Source organism: Cnephaeus nilssonii (genome assembly GCF_951640355.1).
Source record: "Cnephaeus nilssonii genome assembly, chromosome: 11".
NCBI lineage: Eukaryota > Metazoa > Chordata > Mammalia > Chiroptera > Vespertilionidae > Cnephaeus > Cnephaeus nilssonii.
In genome coordinates this window covers 31,353,647-31,373,833 of record NC_137082.1, presented here as the reverse complement: position 1 = coordinate 31,373,833, position 20,187 = coordinate 31,353,647, and the positions used below count along the sequence as shown (strand labels likewise).

The 20,187-nt window shown below is 52.4% G+C and overlaps 1 protein-coding gene across 1 annotated transcript; it reads right to left on the bottom strand.

Moving 5' to 3' along the window:
• Nucleotides 1-3,467: 3,467 nt before the first annotated feature.
• PDYN (prodynorphin) lies at nucleotides 3,468-17,998 on the bottom strand. Its single transcript, XM_079783451.1, has 4 exons — nucleotides 17,800-17,998; nucleotides 16,514-16,562; nucleotides 6,705-6,852; nucleotides 3,468-5,333 (listed from the first exon to the last, which is right to left on the bottom strand). The coding sequence occupies exons 3-4, from the start codon at nucleotides 6,831-6,833 to the stop codon at nucleotides 4,704-4,706; spliced, it is 759 nt and encodes a 252-aa protein (XP_079639577.1). The 5' UTR covers nucleotides 6,834-6,852; nucleotides 16,514-16,562; nucleotides 17,800-17,998; the 3' UTR covers nucleotides 3,468-4,703.
• Nucleotides 17,999-20,187: the final 2,189 nt, after the last annotated feature.

Here is a 20,187-nt window from a genome sequence, read left to right as displayed (position 1 = left end):
CCACATGGCACCTTCCCCAGGAGCCTCTCTGCATGGCACGTGTCCTCCCCTGCCTCCCTGTCACAGCCCTGTGGTCAGTGACACAGCATGATTTTCTAGTGCTGTCCCCTTGCCCCGTCCGCCCTGCCTGCCTGCCTCTGCCCCGGACTCAGTGCACGGCAGGTGCCAAGTGCAGATCGGCCCGGGAGCACTGCAGAGAGCAGCCCTCCTGCCCATGACCTCCTTCAGCTGGTGCTGAGGGCCTGGGCACCCGGGAGGGAAGAGGGGAGGAGCAGGCACCTAAGTGGTTGTGCTGCAGCAGCCTGGGCTGCAGGTGCCAAAGTGACTGCCCTCCAGCCAACCCCCGAGGGTCCCTACAAACCACACCTGCCCATCTGCACACGGTGCTTGCTCTTCCTGCGGGTGTTCGTCCTCCCTCCATCCACCTACTCAGCTGTCCTCTGAGCCAGGCCACCGTGGGGCTGGAGAAAGGACCAGGGATGCTGTGCGGCATTGGGCAAACAGTGAACCTGTTCAGAACTCAGTTTCCCCAGCTGTAGAATGGGGACAGCCATCGGCTCTGCTGCTCCCCCCGCCCCCGCCTTGCTGTGCCCCCAGGACTGTTGAAAGGCTGTGAGGGGAAAGGGGCTGGGAGGTGGAGTCACCGCTTACCCACCACCCAGATCACTTCGGCCCTTCCTCTGAGCCCCTCCTGCCCTCACCTGCATTTTGGTGTTCATCAAACACAGTCTCGTTACACAAAAAAATGAAATAAGTTATTTTGAAAAGCGCTTGGATGAATGTGGGTGGAGGGCATGAGCCCTGATTAAGCAACAGCTTTGGGCCCTGTGTCACCTCACGTGACCCCCACTGCCCGCCAGGGTGGACGTCATCAGCCCATTTCCAGACGAGGAAACTGAGGGTTGCTTGCTTCTTCACGCATCGACTCAGTACCTGATGCTGAGCAGGTGCCATGTGCCAGCTCAGAAAGGACAAAGGCCTTTCGATACTCTCTGCACCATTTTACCGAAAACCATGTCCTGAAGGACTCAACGCCCACCTCCCACAGCAGGGACAGGGCCACACTCAGGTCCCCAGGCCCCTGGACTCTCTAGTGCTCCTTCTCCAAGTCTGAACGTCACAGGGATCGGACCTGTGATGGGAAAGCACTCCCACACCAGGGCGGGTTCCTTAGGAGCCTCGCTGGTGTGATGGGGGCAGGGGAAGTGCAGGGGGTGGGTGTTTTACGAGTGAGACAGGTGGGCATTTTCAGAGAGCCAGCTTCATGTCAAAGGAGATTAAGGATGAGGGGAGCCCTGGGGACAAGAATAATGGGGCTTGGACTGAGTTAGACAAGAGACAAGCCAAACAGGGTGGGAGTACAACTTATGGGCACATTTGCATATTAGAAGAGTAATTACAAACCTTTGTGATAAATCTCCACAGCTACAATGAGAGGAGACATGAATCAAGAATGCTGAGATGACATCTATTAGGGCCCCATTGTTCCTGACACTGTTGTGGGGCTTTTCACTGTCTTCGCTTTGGGGCCGTTAATTAACAGACAAGCCCCGTCGCTGGGCTGGTTTGTGTGAAGGGCTTGGAGTTGGGGGTGGGAGAGGGGCGATGCGGATCCGAGGGAATCATTATGAGTGTCATGATCATTATGACAAGACTTTCCTCTCTGGCAGTGGCGTACGGCGTTGTCGTGGAAACTGCGTGCTTGTAAGTAACACGATTTTTAAAGGTTACCGGGACGTTGGCATCCCTTAACCAATGCCTGCTTTATGATTGCCGCACAGTGGCCTTGGAGACATGGACAAAGAATCGGTACTCCGCAAGGCCGGTGATGGTTTTATTCCAATTTTTCCTCTGGCTTGCTCTCCATCTCCACAAACAGCTCATAAAAAAAATAATCTCCCCTCTGGGGTGCTGCCAATGTTCTATATTGTGACTGGGTAGTGGTCACAGGGGCGTAAACATATATAAGAATCCATTGAGCCACGCACTTACGATTAAGTGTACTTGATAGCACATAAGTTATAGTCAATAAAAAATGTTTAATTTCATCCTTTTCTTATCACCTGGAGATTTTTGTCCTTTCAACCGCACTCAGGTGACATCTGAAGGGGGGCAGCAGCTTGTGCCATACACCTCTTGAATGCCAGTGGTTCACAAACCTGGTATCATTGAGTCCTCACCGCTGTCTGGAGAACTCAGTGTTTTCTCCCCATTTGACAGATTAGAAACTGAGGCTCCGTGAGTGCAGTGGCTTGCCCAGAGTCCCCATGGAAGGGGGACCTGAGCCCAGGTCTCTGTGACCCCTAGCCCTGCTCTGTCCACCTTGTATGGGCATGCCTCCTTGACCAAATGAAATGCATCCAGAAAAGGAATTCTGGAACAGTAGCATTCTGGAATCCATCCCATATGGGGAAATTGAAAATAAAAAACAAAAGGAGTGTTTCTTGTTTTAAAAAGAGGTCACAAAAGAGTAGTGAGAGAGTGATGTGTCTCATCCCAAACATGTTGTTTGTCCTGCTCATTACTTAAAAAAATTACTTGCCTACATTGGGGGGGAAAAAAAAAAGCAAAGCCAGATTTCTGCAGTCTCTGAGAATTCAGAGCTGGCTACTCTGGGCCTGTATTCCCATGTATACACTCTCCAGCTTGCCCTGCTCTCCACCCAGCCACCTTCACTCACTAGCGGGTGACCAACTACCGTTGGATGGTCTGGCATTCATTCATTCTCCTACGGGGAACTATGCTCCAGTCTTCCTCTTGAGAACCACCCCCTTTCCTACTCCTAGTCCAGCTACTTTGAGTTGGGTTGAATCCATCCCTGGTTCTAATTATCCATGTAGTTCAGTACTGACAGATCCTGGCATCATGTTAAATCTAGCCACAATGATTGGCATTAGCTCAGAATTGGAAATATGACCCCATCAGAGCCAATGAAGGTGCAGAGAGGCCAACTGACTTACCCAAGGCCACACAGATACCCAAGGCCACACAGATCTCAAACTTAGGGCTATGGCACTCTAACATTTGTGCTCTTTCTATTAACTTACATTTAGTTTTCTAACATAAAAATGTGTGTGTGTGTGTGTGTGTGTGTGTGCGCGCGCCTATGTATTTTTCATTTCCCAGCACTCTTTTCTGCAAATGGTATTTTCACTCTCTAGGGACTTGAGGCAAACATACACACAGCCCCCAAGTCATCAGCAATTTAATTTATTTATTGCACTTAGGGAGTGGGAAATAGCACAGGCCCACTAAGGATCAAGCAAATTCCAAGTAAATTGCATAAATGGGATTTTTAAAAAGCACACAAAATAACCCTAAAACAATCAATACATGTCAGAACATCATGAGAGAGCTGGGAGTTGTACATGAAGAGGTGTGCTCAGTAGGATCTTATACAAATTAACCAAACTCAAGTCCATTCCCTCTCCTATCCAGTCCCGCCTCCTGGACCCACAAACCAAACCATAGTGCCTGGGGACAGTTGAGCAGGAGAGACAGAGAGAGAGAAAACTCTGGTTGAAATCGAGGCATCTGGAGATCCCTGCCTCTGATTCTGGGCTGTGTGAATCAAGGGAACTCGTTTGGCATTAAGCACTTAATCATTTCCTTCCTCTCTCTGGTTTCCTTTTGACACTAACAGGAAAGCATCATCCTGGGGGTTGAGGAGGGCCTTCTAGCTGTCTCACTGTTGCTCCTGGATCCCCCTGCTCAGTGCCCACTGCATATGTCTGGCCAGATGGCCTGGACGCTTGGCGGCAGACTCAGCTGCTCAAGAACATGGTTGTGCTTAACCTCATCAACTCGACTCAGCTTCAGTTCATCCTGGGGTGGGAGTGTGATACCCATCAGTTTAATTAGTTTAATGAGGGCTGAGGGAGCTGGTCCACATTTTGAGTTGGTTGCACAGAACAAATTGGTTTGCCTCACTCCCTCCTGGATCATTTCAGCATTCAGAGGGAGAACTGCTCTCCGCAACCTTTCTGGAAGGGGCTGTCCCTCCCTTCTCCTGGGAGAAGTTGGGCGCTGTCCATGGTACCAACATGGACTGAAGTCCGGGAACTCAGTTCTTCCAGATGTGTGTTTCTAAACAACGAGAACTCAGAGTACCACCACACTGGCTGAACATTTAACCCGCTAGAAACTGAACCCTCTAGCGTAGCAACTCCTGCTCCAATAAAAGGCAGTGTCTGAGCATTTTACCTAAAGCATAGTCTGCAAAGTGGGGTGCACAGGAGGTCCTTTAAGGTTTGGGAATAAAACATAAGGATATCTATTTGTTTATTTCTATCTTTGCTGTGCTTTATGGTAAATGAGAACATCTGCATGGGGGGTGTGCTCGTGTTTCTTCTGAGAGGGGCATGTGACCAGCAAAGCTTGGAGACAACAGATCTAGAGGCATGAAGGCGTCAGCCTGGGTTTCTGGACCTGGGGAGTCCCATGACTGGGGTTGAGGGGCTGACAGGAACGGTGGTGGTTTTAGAAGTCTAGGGTTGAGCCAAGCACAAGCCTCCTGAAGAGGGGAACCGCCCTCCTTCCCCCTCGCTGACCCAGACAAACACTGCGCTCCAGGCAGAAGAGAGGCAGGCTGGGTAGGATGCTTTGTGGACAATGCTGAACCAGAGCGTGGGGACGGGGAACGGGAGGAGGAAGAATGAGTGCACTCCTCTCTGGGGGAAGCTCCTGACTCACCAGGGAGGTGTTTAAGCATCAAAGAGCTCTCTGGAGTAGGCATCGGGGGCCTCCTCGGACCGAGTCACCACCTTGAACTGGCGCCGGAGAAACCCACCATAGCGCTTCTGGTTGTCCCACTTGAGCTTGGGACGGATGCGCCGCAAGAAGCCCCCGTAGCGTTTGTACAGGTCCTCGTGGCCCACACCATCCCCCTCCCCGGCCACCTCTGAGCTCCTCTTGGGGTATTTGCGCAAGAAGCCCCCATAGCGTTTGACCTGCTCCTTGGGGTCCTCCTCGTCGGAATCCAGGGCTCCAGCTTCCAGGGCACCATCATTCAGCTGAGTGTCCCCCATCAGCTCCGGCTCTGATCCCTCCTCCAACCTGCCGGAGAGACCCCCGAGCCTCTCTGCCAGGCTCCTGCTCAGAGCATTCTCCTCTGCCGGAGTGCCGAGTGCGAATCTGCTTTTCTCCAGCTCTTTCAGGAAGGGCCCCCCGCGCTTGGCCAGCTCACTGTACGCCTCTTCCAAAGCGGCCTTGCTCTCCGAGTCTTCCTTACTGTTGAGCCCCAGGGGTAAGGCGGTGAGAAGGGACAGGAGGCCCTGGCACCTCTCCCACTCCTCAGTGGGTAGCAGGACAGCCTGGCATTCCAGGGAGCAAATCTACAAAAGACCCCAAAAGACCACAGTAGTAATGTCACCCCCACTGAACTGTCAAAGCGTGTGTACCCCCCTACCCCAATGTCTGAGAAAACACAAGCTGTGATCACTAAGCCCAGGCTGCCCACTTTAATGCTTCCAGCGGTGCATAAAGGTAGGTGACTCTGTGTCTACGTAGAAGATGAGGAAACAGATGTGGACAAATGAAACAGCCTTCCCAAGGGCACATGGCTCCAGGTGGCAATGCCAACACCAGAAGTAAGATCTTCCCAAAGTGCTCTGCTGAGCTCACCTGTCTCTTCCACTTCCGACTCCAGAGAGAGCAGTGGGCTCTCCTAACCTTTCCTAGGTGTGTGGGAGCTGCAGACACTTTATAGAGCAGGACCAGAGCCATGCAGAATGGTGGAAAGAACACACGAGGGGACGTTTGGGGGTTCATCAAATCTGGGGGACAACAGTGTCTACTTCATAGGAGTGTTGGGAGAATTCGAACATGATGATGAGGAGGAGGAGGACGGTGACGACAACATGATGATGACCATACTGGACAACTCTGGAACTGGGACCCAGGCAGTCTAATGTCACAAGTCCTCATGCTTAACCGCTGTTCCCTGCTGGGATCATGTGTGGGCAGCACCTGGCAAGCTGTGCTCATCTCCATAAAGAGTGGCTAGAATTGTAAATTTAAAACTTTGCATCATCGTCATGTAATGGAATCACTCCCATTTTGCAGATGAGGAAACTAAGGTTCAGAGAGAAGGTTCCAAGGTCATGGAACTAGAAAGCAGCAGAACCAAACCTGCATTTTGTCCACCACACCCTTGGTACCTCTACTCCAGACTTCTGTCACAGGAGAGGAACGTGGGGAAGCTTGACTCAAAGCAAAGCCAGTAAGGTTGGGTCAAGGGATGCTAAGACCCAAGAGAGGGGTCAAGACTTGGATCCCATTAACCAGATCCTGGTATTTAGGAGAGGTGGAGAGAGCTCCTTCCACGGGAGCGACTAGAATTGGAGGTGCCCATCAGCCTGGTGGTAAGAAGCCCTGAGAAGTTACTCTAAGGATGCTGACTCCCAAAGTCAGCACACCTCATGAAGGACACTCCTTGTTGCCAGGCATCAGGCTCCTTGGAAACCTGAGTCAGCCTCAGACCTGAGTCAGCCCGTACTGTTGAGGTCGGGAAAGGGAATGGGAGCTAGAAAGCAGCAGTCCCAGGCTCCCAGGCTAACCACAGAGCAGGGCATGCCCTGCACAGATGGGACGAGTCTACAGGACAGGCACAGCGCTGCCCAGGCCTGCCTTCTCCCCTCTCTGGGTTCTATACACAGATGGGCCCTTCCACTGCCTGGCATCCAGCAGCCTTGCCTGAAACCTACCAGGGGGTTGATGGGTTTGGGCCCATCCTGGGTCTTCACAGCACACAAGGAGCAGCGGGACAGGCAGTCCGCTGAGGCGGAGGGGAGCACGAGGAGGCAAGCAGCCAGCACCAGCCCCTGCCACTCCATTCTGTCTCGGTTCTTCCTGCTGGGAGGGGAGAAAGAGCAGACGATGAGATCTGTGACCGCCTATCCTGTGGGGTGTATCCTGAGCCCGCAGTTAACTCACCAATTCCTGCTGGCAGGCTCCAAGGCAAGCATTCTCGTTCCCCCTCTACAGATGACAAAACAGAGGCCCAGGGAGGCACAGTGGGGGCCCCAGGCCAAGGGTCAAGGGAGGTAATAAACATGCAGTGAGCGCCTCTGCGATGTGCCAGGGGCTTTCCCACACAGCTTGCATTTAATCGGCACAACCGCTCTGAAGGTAGGTAGGCTGTGCCATTGGACGGATGGGGACACTGAGGCTCAGAGAGGGGGAGTGATTGCCCACACAGCGGGGCAGTGCATAAGCCAGGACTTGACCCGAGTTAGTCATCCTTCAAACCCCACTCTGACTACGTACCAAGACAGAAGACACTGGGCCATCTGCTTTCCTGGGTTCCCTGAGGCTTCCCTCACCTGCCTGTCCCCCCTGCTCAGGCTGTCCCCAGGCCAGGCCTTTCTGCTGGGTAAGGTCTCTGGAATTTGCCTTCTCCACCCCAGCACTTCTACTCACCCTGGCCACCTTCACCTTCCCCTCCACGCTGGCCTCCCTGCCTCCGGTTCCTTCTCTGACCCCTCCTGCTCACCCTGCTCAGCCATATCCATTCTGTGATCAGACCTGCTGGCGTGGGCCACGTGTGGCCCTTCTCCTAATGTCAGGGACAGCCTCAATCCCACTCCTGCACCCCAACACTTCAGCTCTGGGCTCCAACCACATCCAGCTACTTAGTTACCATATGACTCTATCAGGCCCTGTCCCACCTCTGGGCCTTTGCACATCCTGTTCCTTCTGCCTGGAAATCCTTCCTCTCTTCTTCTGGTACCTGTCATGTGGGTCCTCGATTAGATATCACCTCATCCAGGCAGCTCCCCCCGATTCCCTAGGCTATGCGGGAAGCTCCTCCTTGCATTATCCCAGTAACCGGTGCCTCCTCCATGAAAACATCCCGCTACCTGGCAATTAGCTGTGTGAGGCTTCAGGCGTGGGCCCCATGAAGGCAGGAGCCGTGTCCTGTCTGTGTCTCTGTAATACCCTCTCTGTGCTCCTCGAACATGCCATGCTGGCTCCTACCCCAGGGCCTTTGCGCTTTCTGTTCCCCTGGCTGCAGTGCTCTGACCTGATTTTCCTATGGGTCGCTCCTTCTTGTAACCAAGTGAATTCAATGTCCCATCGCCAGGGAGGCGTTTGCTGACCCCTGCATTTAACATTTCCCATTTCCCGGGCCTCTCTCACATCACCCTGCTGTGTTGACATCACCACTTCATGCTGTCCTGTTATTAGATGCTTGTTATTTCCCCCACTGAAACATTAGCTCCTTTAGAGCATAGATGTTATTGGTCATAGTCCCTGCTGTGTCAGCACCGACAAATCTGACCAACACACAGTAGGGCCTCAATAAACACTAAGCAGATGAATTAATGCCTCACAATAGTCTGTTAAAAGTTGTTTCTTTCATAAACCAAATATCAAGGCCCAAAGCTATTCAAATGGGGGCACAAGGCAATTCTCCCAACTGGCACTGGGGAGTTCCCCCAAGATACCCACCCGGGGCAGGGGTCCATGCCCCTCCCTGCCTGGTCCTTGCAGCCTGAATTTTCTAATGCCACTGCCAGGGATGGCTGTCCTCCTTCCCTCTTCCAAGGGCCCCAATCCTGCAAACTGCCCTGTTTGCTCATGTGGTTAGGGATTCGAAAGATTCCACGGCGTGCCTCAGAGCCCCACGCTGCAGCCCAGAGCAGCTCTCCCTCCTCAGAACCCACAGTCGGTTCCCCCATCAAAGCCAGCCTGAGAGTGGTCCCAGCCAGCATTTAGGAAGCCCCTACTGTGCTTCAGGCCTCGAGCTACATCCCTAAATGCCTCGTCTCATTTACCCCTCCCAGTGAGGGGGCACTTCCAGTGCGATGAATTGCCCATCCCTCCCGTGAATGGAAGCTGGGATGCAAAGTCATCCTGTTTGACTCACCACAAGTGTAACCCTTAATGATCACAGTTTCTAGAACAGCTGACTCATTAACAGCTGAACCCTCCATGAGGCCCCGAGGGCCCCGTGCACAGGTCTTTGACTTGTATATTGTTCTCAATCCACTCCCCAGCTCTGAGAGGTGGGCATCGCTATCCCCACTTTATAAATCAGGAACCTGGAGCTCAGAGAGGCGTGGTGAACCCCCTGAGGTTGCAGAGCAGCTAAAGGTGAGGACTCAGGTCCGTCTGCCTCTCTGGCTGGGCAAGAGGCTCCCCTGAGGAGGGAGCTCAGAGAAGAGAACTGAGGGAGGTGACCTGTGTCCCTCCCACGTCCTCGCCTGCCCTCGAGTTTCTCTCACACTCTACCAGCTGCTGAGAGGACTTGGGTGCCAGGTGGGTGAGTGGTGCCTCTTATATGCAGACACAGAGCAGGCAGCTCATGTTTTCTTTGATTCCAGCGCCGGCTGGGCTGGGCTGTTACAAGCCGAGCAGTGAATTAACCAGCTGGGGAAGGAAGCCTACACTGCCCTCTGCCTCCTGGCCGGAGGCTCCCCACACAGCGAGGTTGCTGCGGTAGGAGGTCTGATTTGAGCTCTGCTTGTCCCGGGCAAAAGCAGTGTCAGCATCCTTGCCTTTCATCCGTTAGCTTTATAGTTAACAGCAATCATTCTAGCTGGTCTAATGGCTGTTGAGCACTTCCGAAGCTCTGAGCAATTCTGAGGATGAACTCGTTTATACTCACAGCAACCGCATGCTGTGAGCACCGTTGTCATGCTGCTTTACAGAGGAGGAAACTGAGTTAAGACGCCTGCTGAGAGTCAAAAGCTAGTAGGTGGCCAAGGGTCTGGCTCCTGGAGCTCACCTTGGTAACCACGGTTACTGTCCCAGCCCCTTCATCCCACCCCACCCCCCCAACCTCCTGCTTCTCCCGCCAGGGGTCCATAGCAGTCTCCTCCTGGCCCCAGAGCAGCCTCCTGTTGCCTCTCAGGGCTTTCCTGCTGAGAAGGGCTGACATTGATCAGGGCACACGGAGTCCCATACGCATCTTAATGTAAGGGGTCTTTATAACAACCCATACAGCTGGGACTAATAGTCTCCCCATTCTACAGGTGAGGAAATGGAGGCACAGAGAGATTATGCCATCTGTCCAAGGTACCCCAGCAAATGCACAGCACCCACACTGGGTGTAGGCTCTGTTGGACCTGGGCCTGGCCACACTCAAACAAGCACCCCCGCTTCTTCCAAGCTTTTGCACACGGAGTTCCCTCGACCTGGAAGGCCTTTTTCTCAAGGACAAGGATGCAGGAATTAGGGGTCCAGTAGGGTCAGGCGGGGCAGGGGCCTCTGGTTTCCTCCTCCCAGCCTCGCATAGTGTTCAAAGGTGCCAACCGGCCACCCGCAGGACAAACTCAGCAGATGGGCAAAGGCTGGGCTGATGTGCATAGGGATTTTAAAAACATTGTTGCTGTTATTTTAAAATGGGGAGATTTTTACACTCTAAAAGTTTCAATTTCCAACTTGTCTTAAAAAAATCAAAAGCCTTAGCCCAGCCGGCATGGCTCAGTGGTTGAGCACCGATCTATGAATCAGGAGGTCACGGTTTGATTCTTGGTCAGGGCACATGTCCAGATTGCAGGCTCGATCCCCAGTGTGGGGCATGCAGGAGGCAGCTAATCAGGGATTCTCTCTCATCATTGATGTTTCTTTTCTTTTTTTTAAAAAAAAAAAAAAATATATATATATATATATATATATATTTTTTTTTTTTTTTTTTACAGAGAGGAAGGGAGAGGGAGAGAGAGTTAGAATATCCATGAGAGAGAAAAACATCAATCAGCTGCACACCCCCCACTGGGGATGTGCCCACAACCAAGGTACATGCCCTTGACTGGAATCCAACCTGGGACCCTTCAGTCCGCAGGCCGATGCTCTATCCACTGAGCCAAACCGGCTAGCGCTCATCACTGATGTTTCTATCTCTCTCTCCCTCCCTCTTCCTCTCTGAAATCAATTTAAAAATGTATATATTCTTTAAAATCAAAAGCCTCAGAGACATCAGGTCTGCATTCTAATCTGGCAACAGTCACAGAGAGGCCCCATTCAGCATGGTCCCCACTGTCCCCGCCCTGTGGCTTCCCTCGTGTCTGTCCCTGTTGAGCACCTGGTAGACAGTTGAGTTCGCAGCCCCTGGTTTGCCTAACAACTCTAACAACTTGGAGGAGCACACAGGGTAGTAGGGGCACAGCTGACAAGAAAGGAGAGGTGAGACCTCTGATTCCTTCCTGGCCCAGAAGCAAGGTCACCAAGTGGCCAATAATGTGGGCTCAGACCACAGCCCACCACTCATTGCCAGCTTGGAGAAATTACCTCACTCTGCTGTGCCTCGATTTTCTCTGCTATAAAAGGCATCTAATAATAACACTTCAGAGGATTGGTGTAGGAATTTAAAAAATGATCATGTATAGAGTGTTTAGCACATAGTAGGTGATTTAAGAAGTAAAGTAGGAAGACTCCATTCCAATATTACTTGGGCTACAGGAGGTGGGAAATGAAGAGGGCAAAAAGAAGTGCTAATTTAGAGTCTGGGACACTAGAAACAAACAAAAGTTGTTGAATGAATTGACTATCAGATGTGGAAGACCTACTGGGTGCCAGGCAGGGCTGAGTGCTCCTTATTCGTAGTCACATCAATCCAAAAATAGCCACCACTTCTCAAGAGCCTACTAGGTGCCAGGCTGTGTGTTACCACTTTAAACACATTATTCTAATCCTCAGACAGCCCAGAGGTGAGTGTCTTTATACCTAATATACAGAGGACAAGTCTGAAGCTGAGAGAGAAGTTCACTCGGCTTGGAAATGGGAATGTTGGGCTTTCGGACTGGATGTCTCTGGGTTAAAAAGGTGACTCTAATAGAGATGCATCAGCCCTGAGATTTTCCTAAGACATTCTGTTTCTTTCCTTTGGTGAAATAAACCAATTACTGAGCAATGTCAGATGGGTCCCGGGGGAGTATTTTCTCTTCTGCTATGGGGATTTGCTCGAAAGTCATACATCAGAGGTAGGCCTGCCTGCTTGTTGCCTCTGATTTAGGATGAGCTAAAGAGAAAAGGAACTTGGCCATTCATTGGTACGAGAGGCAGACAGCAAACGCCTTGGTGGCGGCAGGCACACAGACCCCGCTGGAGAGCTTGCGTGACCCCCCGTGACGGAGGAGGCTCTTTCATGGACTTGGCAGGCCAGAGGGCCTCCTAAGAGCCTCCCAAAGAAAAACCCTCCACACGCCCAGGCTTCTTTGGGAAGCATTTCCTTAGCCACTGCCTCATGGTGCTTCGCGACAGCCCAGTGAGGGAAGCCTGGGCTGGGGGAGGAGGACATTTTGGACCCACCAGCCTCCTTACCACATGATTCAATTCCTTACGATAAATCTCTTTCACATCCTCTCGTCTCGATATCCCATTCCGTTTGTTGCTGTAGCGTCCATGGCTGCCTTCATGCTCAAAAGCACGGTTGCATATTGAAACAGGGACCGAAAGACCCAGAATGCCAAAAATACTTAACTGTCTGACTCTTTGCTGATCCCTGCCTTCATTAATTTTGTAACCATTTTATAACTTTAATTGTTCTAATAGTTATAAAGCTGATTTTCTTGGGAAAGTAAGAGGGGAATCACGCCTCTCTCCAAACCTCAGTATCCTCATCTGTAAATGAGGTACCACCCTCCTGCCATGTCTCCATAAGGACCGACTAAAACACCATCATTTATAGGGCCAGCACATAGTAGGCCCTTTTTATGTTTTTTGGGTTTTTTGGGTTTTTTAGAAAAAGTGAGTTTTTAAATTCATTTTTGTTGTGATTGTTGTTAATCCTCACCAGAGGATATTTTTTTTTTTTTGAGAGAGAGTGGAAGGGAGGTTGGGAAAGAGAGAGAGAAACATTGATGTGAGAGAGACACATCGATTGGTTGCCGCCTCCACATGCCCTGATTTGGGGATCAAGCTCAAGACCCGTCAGTACGTGGGCCAGTGCTCTAACAACTGAGCAACACCAGCCAGGGCTTAATGATTTTTTAGAGAGAAACATCGATCGGTTGCCATGAGCCCGACCTCGAATGGAACCCGCAATCTGGGCATGTGCTCTGAAGGGAAATCAAAACCAGGATCCTTCAGGGCACAGGTCGACCCTCCAACCAACTGAGCCACTCCGACCAGGGCAGGCCCTTTTACACCGAGGGCCCAGAGTTCCTTGAAAGGGAAAACACTGCTTGCCCTATTATCTCCTCTTGATGATATTTCTATATTGTATTCAGAGGGCTTGGAGGAACAGGGAGCGTTTTTGTTTAAAAAGCCAGCATGGAATAATAATGGCTTGATTTAACATCGCAATTATCTCCCCAAGCACTTTATCGCATATGATTATCCCTATTTGATAGAAGAGGAAATGGGAAAAGGTAGAAATGAAATCACTTGTTTAAGGTCACATCACGAATCAGGAGGGAAATGGAGCCGGAGCTGGGGCCTCCCACACCGGGCGGGCGTGGTGACTGGAAGGGAGGGGATGGCGTCCTCTCAATGACCCTCAGCAGCACACATCACAACAGCCTGCGAGCCCTGTGCTGCTGCTCGTGCGGCCTGCCTCCCGGGAGCCCGCCCCGCCACAGGGGCTTTGATTACAGTCTCAGGTTCCAGGAGGAAGAATGAGAACCAAGTGACAAAATGCCTCCAAGGTCCCGAGCACGGTGGGCAGGGCAGAGCTGAACTCCACTGTTGAAGGCACAGCCCTGGGGCCAAGCTCATTGCTGTCTGTTTTAGCTCAATGATTGCAGGATGACCCTCAGGAGAATCCAGTAGCCTGGGCACTGAGTCCCATTTTCTAGATGGGGAAACAGAGACTCAGAAAAGTGAAATGGCTGGGTCGAGGCCAACAGGCAAGGCAGAGCAGAAACTGGCTGACAGTCAGTCTGTGACTCTACTCTCCACACCATCCCTGAGGTGCAGGTACGCATGGGATGCCCATCAAATCCCCCCACCAAACTATCATATTCCTGAAGGTGAGACTGTTTCAGGAGTTTTATTTCACTCAAAAATATATAAAGTTCACCCTGGCCGGCATGCTCAGTGGTTAGAGCGTTGGCCTGTGCTCTGAAGGGTCATGGGTTTGATTCCCAGTCAAGGGCATACACTTGGGTTACAGGTTCGAACCCGGGCACACGCAGGAGGCAACCGATTCTCTCGCTCTCTCTCTGTCTCTCTCTCCCTTCCCTCCCTTTCACTCTCTCTAAAAAAAATCAATCTTTTCTCTTAAAAAAGAAAAGAAAATACATAGAGTTCATCTTTGTGGGTCTCTAGTGGGCTGGCAAAGGGACACCCCAAAACTAGAGCACAGTGCTTTTGTTAGGCCTTCAGCGTCATTAACAACGAATGGATGATCATTTTAGGGAGATGGGGAGCTCGGATCTGAATGGAAAGTGAAGCCATTATTTAGTTCTGCAGGAATTAAAACACAGAACCTAGGATGAGGGCCCACACCGAAGGTTGGCCAATCTCTCAGGCCACTTGTCCAGGAACCAGAGTGACAGAGCCTTGCCCTTGATGGTCACCGCGGGATTGTTAATCCGCGCTTTTACAAGAACGTATTTCAAAAGCAGGACTCACATGGCATGCCCACCCTTTGTCACTTGATGCAATTCAGGGATGGGGAGAAAGGAAGGAAAAGGAGGGTGGGCCAGAGAGAGATGGCAGCGAAGAGACACGCACAGAGAGGGAGAGACACGCACAGAGAGGGAGAGACACGCACAGAGAGGGAGAGACACACACAGAGAGGGAGAGACAAAAAAGAACAGCAGAGGTGCAGCTCGCATGCACAGAGAAATGACACCTAGAAAACCAGAGTGAGATGGGGCAGGCTGACAGACCTCAGGGGAGGGCGGGTGGGGAGCCAGGAAGAGGTTAACCAAATAACTTATATGCATATATGTGTAGCCCCAGGACACAGACAATAGTGTGGTGAAGGCCTGGGTCGGGCAGGGGCTGGGAGGGGAGGGGCAAAGGGGGGATGTGGGGGACATCTGTAATACTGTCAACAATAATAAAGAAAATCAAAATGTGAGGCGATAAACAACGTGGGAAAGGGAAATAAAGATGAGAAACAGAGATGGAGAGTGAATGGGAACGAGATGAAGAAGGTATAGGAAAAGGAAGGGGGGGAAGGGCAAAAAGAGGAGGGAAGGGAACAAAAGGAGAAAAGGAAGGAAAGGAAGGGGACCTTGATTCAGGAGGTTGACCTACTATGTGAATCACAAATATCAGTTTTCTCCTCCTGCCAGTGCACTGAAGACCCAACTGCATAATAACTGTTCCATAAACCCTTGTCAGGTTAAACTGAACTGTCCAGGAATAGGTCAAGGAGCCAAGTGATGGCGGACAAATTGCCCCTGGCGAATAGGCCTGCAGCCTGCAGCCAACCCGCTGGCCAGCAGGTGGGCTGGATGGGCTCAGAGAGAAGCCCCCAAGGCAAGAGATGTGTCTCGTGGGCCTGGGCCATTTCCCCTCCTTCTGCCAAGAGCATCATCTGCACCCAGAGTGGGAGGAGTTAATGAGGTCCACCTGAAAGGACGCAGGGACACCTCTCCATCCCCGGGGCCTGGTCCTGGCTAACCTGGGTGTCTCCAGTGAGGTTTACTGCCCACCACGATGGCCAGCTCTGTCTTCGTGAAATCGTTTCAGACCTTTGTCAAACCCAGTGAGATTACCCATCGCTTATGGGCTGAGATGAGCGAAAATGATGAGAGAAATCAGCTAGCTGGACACACTTGCTCAGACACGCATTGAAATCAAACCACCAACTATTGATCCCGCTCAGACTGATGGAAGACATCTAATAAATACAACAATTGTGTGAGAATGACCCGAGGAGGTTGGCAGTGGGCCGGGGAGTCAGGGAAGATCGATCCAATGAAGAAATAAAGTCTTCTGTTGTGTGGAGAGAAGGGGGTGGGGAGGGGAGAGCAGTGCCCGCCGCCCCACAAACAGAAAAAATAGACTTTAGATGCTTCTTTGTGGATATTACACACAACGTAATGAGTGAGGTGATCAAGGATTAGAGCAGATTCGGGGGGAGGGGGGAGAAGGGGTCCAACTCTGCCACTGGGAACAGGGAAAACCTGAGCAGGCCAACTAGCATTTATGGAGTACCTAGTAAATGCCAGGCATCGCATTACAATAGCCCACAGAGGTCTCACAATAGCCCCAGGAGGTGAATGGGTGAAGAATTAACGCTCAGAAAGGGACAGCTACTATCCCCAAACCACACAGCAAATGAGTGGAGGGATTTGAACCCAGCACTGTCTCGGGTGTTGTGAGGCAGACATTTCGATGCTATATGGAGTTACCTCAAGACCCTAATCCCTTTCCCTGTGTTTTAAGGAAATTGCAAATTTCTCCCAACAGCCCCAGGACTGGTCCGTTTGCCTGCTCCTCTGAAATGTGCTGGGTTCCTCAGGAACCACTGGGACACCCACTCTCAGCCGCCGCCGGCCGATCACAGGACTTACCTGCCACCCCTCACACCTCTAGCTCACCTGGGGCAAGGCGGTGGGCCTGAGATCCCTTCAACTAATGCAAACCTCCCCCAGGCAGGGTAACTCACCTGCTGCAACAGCTCCCCTGGCAGATCTCAAAGCCCGGGGATAAATGACCTGCAAAAATAGAACAAAAGGCAAGAGGAGGTGGGGCTGGGGTGGCAGGTTCAATAGTGGGGCGGGCGGGGGGGAGAGGGAGCAGGAGGGAGGAAATGAAGATACAAGGATTCACATTCTGAAACGGCACGGATCTTGGCTGGAATGCCTGTCAAATGAGAAAGACAAGCCTTGTCTATTTTACCAGCCCTCCTGAGAAAGATGGTAGGGAAGGCTTCGATCTGTGGGAGGGGAACTAAAATCAGACCCAGTAACGGAAAGAGCTTGTTCCCCTTCCAAGCTTAGAGGCTTCATGAAGGGATGTTTGTAAAGATTCCACATAAAAGATACCACGGAAAAAGTAGCAGGTCTCAGAATTCACTCTTCAGCCTCAGAGTCCTGAGCAGGCTCCTGACCGCCCTTCCGCCCCCCCCCCCCCCCCCCGCCCCCAAACTCAGTAGCTGTTTTGCTACAGTCAAACTTTGAGGCGCTGTAACACTTCCCTTGAGTGTGGATATCTTGACCAGGGAGCAAAGGGCTCCTTCCCGCCTGACTAGACTCCTGGGGCTGCAATTTACATGAAAGCAACAAGTCCTTTCAAAGTAAAATGGACAAGCAAAGCCCTCCAAGGCTGCTTCGGCTGGCTGGTGTCCCTCTCTTGCCCACCCCCTCCCAACAAGGCAGCCCCACGCTTCATTTCTGGGTGGAATTACATCCAAGAGAGCCACTCAAGCCAGTCCTCTGTCAGCAATTAAACTCGATCCGAAAAGGATGAAGAGGCTGAACTCTGTTGTACGTTGATGTACATGACTCGCAGTAAATGCCAGAGCCCGGGACCTCATTAATGTCCCGAAGCCCTTGTTCTCGAAGTCCGGTGAGAATCGCTGACCTTTGAAACCACTCTGATTAGCTAAAACTCTCCCTTCTTCCACCCAGGGGCCAGTCCCACTCTCCCATGGGAACTGCTGGGAGGTGGACTGTAGGGCCAAGGAGACCCTGGAGCTAAAACAGAGGGTGGTCCTCCTGGGAGAGAGAAACCCACCTGTTTCCGCCGGGGCTGTGGGGAGAGGGAAATTCCAAAGAGCAGTCCGTCTCCCCCTGATCTGTCTTTTGTAAACTAGCCTCCTAACTGTAACTATGTCTTCCAGGTAATTAGACCCAAACCCCAAATCCCCCAGCCAGAGCGCCCACCACCGCCAGGTTCAGAGCACCAGCAAAACAAAACCAAAAGAGATTCCAGCACCCCTCTGGGTCTTACCTGTGCTCTCTCTTCTTTGTCCTGGGCAGCTTCTGCCCCAGCAGGTCGGAGGGTGGTGGCAGGTGGCAGCAGGTGGTCGGTCCAAGACTCAAAGGGCCACTCTGACTCCGGCTCGGGAGGAGGTGCCCAAGAGGCGGCTGTGAGCACCACCAAAGCCCCTTCGAATGGCAGTTCTGGTGCCTCAGCCCCCTTTTATGGACGAGAGCCTCCCCCTGTGGCTCAGCCCTTGCTGAGCGCAAGCTGCTCGGAGCCAATGGGGAGGTAGCGCTGAGCAGTCAGAGGCGCGGAGCCCAGGGCCCTTCAACTTGAACTCCCTGGGCCCCACACAATAGGCTTCGTGACAGGGGATGTGGAGGAGGAAGCAGTGCGGTGGGAGGGGTGGATTCTGGGTGGAGTGCTGTTTGTCACTTGAAATCCGGCCACTTCAGTCTTTGATGCATTTCCAAGAGAGTTTCACGGAGAGGGAAAAAAAGAGAGAGGTAGGGGCGGACAGAGGCAGAAGGAGTCAGAGAAAGACAGAGAGACACCGAAAGGGAGTCAGAGAGGGACAGACAGACAGCCAGAGATAGTCAGATGGACATGGGGTTTTGGGGGTTGGGGCGGGGGGAAGGGGAATGAGAGAAAGAGAGAGAGAGACAGATGGAGAGAGTGTCAGATGGATATAGAGGCAGATGGAGACAGACAGAGTCAGACAAACAGAGAACAAAACAGAAAAGATTCGGAGAGAATCAGAAACAGAGAGACCCCACGAGTGTCCAGAGGGTCAGAGATGAGGATTCCCAAAGAGACAGGGAGAAACAGAGTCCAAGGAAGAGAGATAAGGAAACCAGGGAAGAAGAGAGACTCAGAACCCTCACAGACAGACACACACGTTGAGACAGAGGCAGAGGGTCCGGGAACACAGGAAGAGAAGGGGAAGTGGCCACGGAAGCCGGCAGGGCTTGCAGCACCTGTGCGGTGTGCTGTGGCAACTCCGTGTGTGGCTGGTGCACGTGTGTGCTGGGATGTGTTTGTGCACACATTTGTCTGCAAACGACAGCTGATGCTGAAACAAGCCTGAGCCGGTGCCAGGCACCAGCAGCCCTGGCAGAAGTACAGCCCTTCCCAGCAGCCAGGAGCTGCAGTTGACTTTTCTCTGGCGGCAACACAAAGCGGGTATCGTGAAACCCCTCTCAAAATATGGGCTGTGATGTCTCTGCATGCGCGCCGGGCGGGGGGCATACCCGCCTCGAGTCCCCTCGCCGCCGGGGCCAGCAGCAGCTTGCAGGCTGCGCTCTCCATGGCTACAAACACCCTCCAGACGGCAGGGTCTCCACGTTGGAAGAGAACATGGGAGTCTCTCCTCAGGCAACAGCAGACACTTTCTGGTGGGAGGCATGACTGTTTCTGAAGTCTGCCAGGGGCTGCCCATTTTGTGGGCGCTTATCTGCACCAGGCAGTTAGCCGAAGCCGTCGGGTTTAATCCTCCCGACCTGGCCAGGTAGTGACTAGTATCCCCACCTAGAAGATGAGGAAAAAGAGCCTTGATGGCTGAGGAACTTGCCTACAGACATGCAGAGAATAAGTCACCAAGCTAGAATCCAAACCCAGGTTTATCTGACCCAAAGTCCCTGCCCACTCCCTCCCCCCTCCTTGGGCAGGAAGCCTGAATCTGCCCACCATGGGGGGAGGCTGGGAGCTTCCTTCTCTGGGACTCAGTCTCTCCACCCGCACAATGTAGGAGAGGGCTGCGCCTAATAACATTTAGGATGTGACTTTGATTCCCAGCTCTGCCACTCACCAGTGGAGAGACCTTAAAGAAGTTTCCAGCTTCAGCCTCAGTTTGCTCATCTGTGAAATGGGGGTAATGGTATCCAGGACATCGGGCTCTTGTGAGGGTGAAACAAGAGGACGTGCGCAACAGCACTTAATGCAGCAACACTTCCCGAGGGCTCCACCCCCCAGTGGCTAATCACATCATTCGCTCTCTGACACATCCCCGCTTCTCTGGGGCCTCATCCTCTCCCTGTTCATTCTGAGGAGGAAAATGGAAGGGGCCGTTTGCTGAGCGCCTACTATGTTTGAGACACTTCCCATGTTTCACCGGACCCTCACAGCAGGCAAACATGTGGCCTGGGTATCACCATGCATCCTCAAAATGATAGGCAGCTGAAGTTCTGGGGGGTCCTAGCCACACAGGGAGGAGGAGGAGTGGACCCCAGCCCCAAAGCTCAGCCTCTGCACATCCCCTCCAGCCTCCCTCCGGGGTGCGGGGGGTGGGGGACTCCTCGGGACCCTGTCTTCCTTCCCCTCCTGCTCCCTATTCCCAGGCAGCACACTGGGTCTGACAGGCAGATGCAAACGACTTCCAGGTGCCCTCTGTGGAAACCCCAGCCCCAGTGTCTGATG